At 38.7% G+C, this 3661-nt stretch overlaps 1 protein-coding gene across 2 annotated transcripts; it reads left to right on the forward strand.

Moving 5' to 3' along the window:
• Positions 1 to 957: 957 nt before the first annotated feature.
• LOC101215472 (polyol transporter 5) lies at positions 958 to 3479 on the forward strand. 2 transcript variants are annotated; one of them, XM_004148255.3, is made up of 3 exons: positions 958 to 1203; positions 1727 to 2073; positions 2193 to 3479. In XM_004148255.3, the coding sequence occupies exons 1-3, from the start codon at positions 1062 to 1064 to the stop codon at positions 3258 to 3260; spliced, it is 1557 nt and encodes a 518-aa protein (XP_004148303.1). In that variant the 5' UTR covers positions 958 to 1061; the 3' UTR covers positions 3261 to 3479. The 2 variants fall into 2 exon arrangements, with proteins under 2 accessions (XP_004148303.1, XP_031745053.1); XM_031889193.1 differs by lacking the exon at positions 958 to 1203 and adding an exon at positions 1210 to 1425.
• The last annotated feature ends 182 nt before the right edge of the window (positions 3480 to 3661 follow it).

Below are 3661 nucleotides of genomic sequence, written 5' to 3' on the forward strand. Positions count from 1 at the left end.
ACTTGCTTTCAATTATACTTTAACGATCTTATTACAGGCTTCATGTCCACCTGTAACCCTAACAGGATCACAACGTCATGCAACATGATTGTGCATTTCCCATAAAGACATGAAATATGTGGGGTTCTTTGGTCTCTATCACTCCACCAAAGCAGTAATTAAATGTCAATCCAACTGCATGAATCCTATCTAATAAATTCAATCAAGACAAATGTGGCAGTCAACTACAACGTTGACTGTCACAAAGGATGACATATGAGTGTAGTCGTGTACCCTGTTCATGACTCTAGTCACCCATTGTGGACTGGGTCTACAATTTCGACCCTTAAACGTGTACCCGATCCACAACTTAGAGGAGTCGTGGACTGGGTACGCAATTTCCCAACTCTATTTTTGTCATTTCTTTTCCTCCTACTCCATTTTTGACAATATTTTCAAATACTACACTATTTAAAAAAAATCATTTTTCCGTTTTATTTCTTCAAAATTTTTAATTTTCAATCTAATATAAATATTGATTTTTCTATAAAGTTTTTGTAGGAATGACTTGTTTGGAAGTGCATTCATAATGGATGATCTACTTCTTTAAAAAAAAAAGATTTTGAACCTTTTGATTACATCATATCCACCACCACACTTATACTAATTCATTGCTGGTAATTGAGTTTTTCACCCATAGTCATAAGATAATTGTAAGAACAAAAGTGAGATGGTGATGGAGTTGGTAATAGCGTTAGAGCTAAACATGACCAATCCTAATCATGATCAATAATAGAAGTGAAATTTGATGAGATAAAAATATTGAAATTCATATTTTTAGGAATGATATATAATGAATGTTGATGTGATTGACCATCCATATAAACTAAGATTCCAATTTTTAGGAATTAAAAAAAAAAAGAAAAAGTAATGGCATATTGGTAATTTAAGGAAACAATGCCAATTAAATTTGAACCAATCACCCATTAGGTCATTGTGAAGAACAATTTATAGGTCCTCATTCCTCTCCAGTCTACTCTTCAATTATCTTGAAATTCGAAACCTTATCGGTACAAAAAATTATGGCCGGCGGGAAAGGTGAAGTTTCTGCAACTTCCGGCCTCCTTTTTCCCTTGATTGAATCAGTGGAGAAGCCGAAAAGAAACAGGTTTTCTTACGTATGTGCAACCATCGCTTCCATGTCTTCCGTCTTGCTCGGCTACGGTTAGAAATTTTACTTCCCTTCCTTTCACTTCTTCTGAAACTTTTTAGTGTGTTGGAGAGGGTTATTAGAACTACTAGAAGAACCAAAAGGAAGGGGAAGATCGAGGAGAAGTAGATTAGAAAGGGAAAAGTAAAATGAAAATTAAAAAGTTATCATCGGAAGAACCATATGATTCATTCAAAAGATGTTCTTATTTTTTCTTTTCCAGGTGTCCATGATAGGTGACTTTTCTTTCTCTTTTTAAATATTAGCCAATGTTTGTGGTTTTATCCTTATCATTATTATCTTTAGCCTTTGAGCCTAATTATTTATCAAATTATGCTTTTAAAACATTTTCTTAGTGGAATCTATATGACGTTTAGTTATTTTACTTCTCTATTTTCTCTTTCTTATTTATATTTACGTATTCATATTCTTTATAAAATTGAAACTTTCAACCCTACACGACACGTTACTATCCACAATACGATAAAATTGAAATTTTGTTTTCGTTTTACGAGTTAACAATCTTTATTCAAACAGACATCGGTGTAATGAGTGGCGCTACAATCTACATTCAAGAAGACTTCAAACTTTCTGATGTGCAAGTGGAAATCTTGGTTGGTATCGTCAGTTTCTATGCTACCTTTGGATCCGCCGCCGCCGGCAGAACCTCCGATATGTTCGGACGCCGCTACACCATGGCTCTCTCCGCCGCATTCTTCTTCCTTGGAGCCATTCTCATGGGCTTTGCCCCTAACTACGGCCTCCTAATGGCTGGCAGATTCGTCGCCGGGATCGGTATTGGATACTCTTCCTTGATTGCCTCTGTTTATACCACCGAGGTTTCTCCCGCATCTGCTCGCGGTTTTCTTTCCTCATTTCCGGAGGTCTGCTGCTCCATTCATCTTTCAATCAAAATTAGGCCTCAATACTCTTCTTTTTAGATCTGCCTATCATTAATTCCTCCTCGCAGAATTGAACTAATATTTGGGAGTTTTTATTACAGCTGTTTCTTAATGTTGGTATCTTACTCGGATACGTTTCGAATTACGCATTCTCCAGCCTTCCCCTTCAATTAGGATGGCGATTTATGCTTGGAATCGGATTTGTCCCATCGGTGTTCTTAGCCGTCCTTGTGATTCTTGTAATGCCGGAATCCCCTCGGTGGCTTGTAATGCAAGGCCGTCTCGGCGAAGCCAAGCAAGTACTCATCAGAACCTCAGATTCCATCGAAGAATCTTTTCAACGCCTCGACGACATCAAAGCCGCCGTCGGAATTTCAGCGAGTTGCATAGACGACGTCGTTGATATCCCAAAACAGATCAGCCATGGGAGCGGCGTGTGGAAAGAGTTCCTTTACCCAACGCCAGCCATCCGCCACATCTTGATAACCGCCATCGGCGTGCATGTGTTTCAGGAAGCCACCGGCGCAAACGCCGCCGTTTTATACAGCCCTAGAATCTTCGAGAAGGCCGGAATCTCATCCTCTGACCAGAAGCTTCTAGCTACGGTGGCGGTAGGGGTGGTAAAGACGGCGTTCATCTTGGTGGCCACAGTCCTGTTCGATCGTGTGGGACGGAGGCCGTTGATTTTGATGAGCCTGGGTGGAATGGCTGCATCTTTGATTACATTAGGGGTTGGGTTGACGATTATAGAGCGGTCGCAGGAGGAAAGCACGTGGTTGGTTGGGTTATGTGTAGCCATGGTGTTAACCGACGTGGCATTCTTCTCGATGGGTATTGGGCCAATGTGCTACGTGAGCTCGGAGTTATTTCCATTGAGACTACGCGCTCAAGGGATGAGCTTGGGGATGGTGGTGAATAACGTGATGAGTGGAACTGTGTCGATCACGTTCTTGTCCTTGTACAATGCCATTACAATAGGTGGCGCGTTTTTCCTCTACGCCGGGATTGCGATTGTGGGTTGGGTGTTCTTTTATGTCCTCTTCCCGGAGACACGTGGACATAATTTGGAGCATGTGGAGAAGCTTTTTGGTAATTTGCTCTGGAAATTCTCTCCTAAGAAATATGATGATAGTTTCGTCGATGACGTGGAAACTACCCAAAATGCTTAGCCTTTTTTTAATATACCAAAACTGCCCCTTCCAAAGTTAGTAAAATGTAAACCATCTCACCTTACTTTTACGGGTCCACTTGGATTACATTTTTCTTTTTTTTAATTTGCTTTTCGGATTAGTTTTGAGTTCATATTACATTTTAAAAAGATGTGTTGCCTCAATTCAATCTAAATTTTTAATCTTATTAAATTACAACATATTATTACTTGTAAATCTCATACATTCTTATATATGTTCTTTATTATGTTTCTTCAATCTTTGTAATAAATATGTTCAATTTTAATGTTTTACATTTAAGTTTTTTTAAAATCTTACTTATTAATTTGTTACCAACTTTATGTTTTTATTTAGGAAAAAAAAAAGGAATAAAATTGAGTTGGTTGGGAAGGAGTGATTTA

This window comes from Cucumis sativus, chromosome 7 (genome assembly GCF_000004075.3).
Source record: "Cucumis sativus cultivar 9930 chromosome 7, Cucumber_9930_V3, whole genome shotgun sequence".
Lineage (NCBI taxonomy): Eukaryota > Viridiplantae > Streptophyta > Magnoliopsida > Cucurbitales > Cucurbitaceae > Cucumis > Cucumis sativus.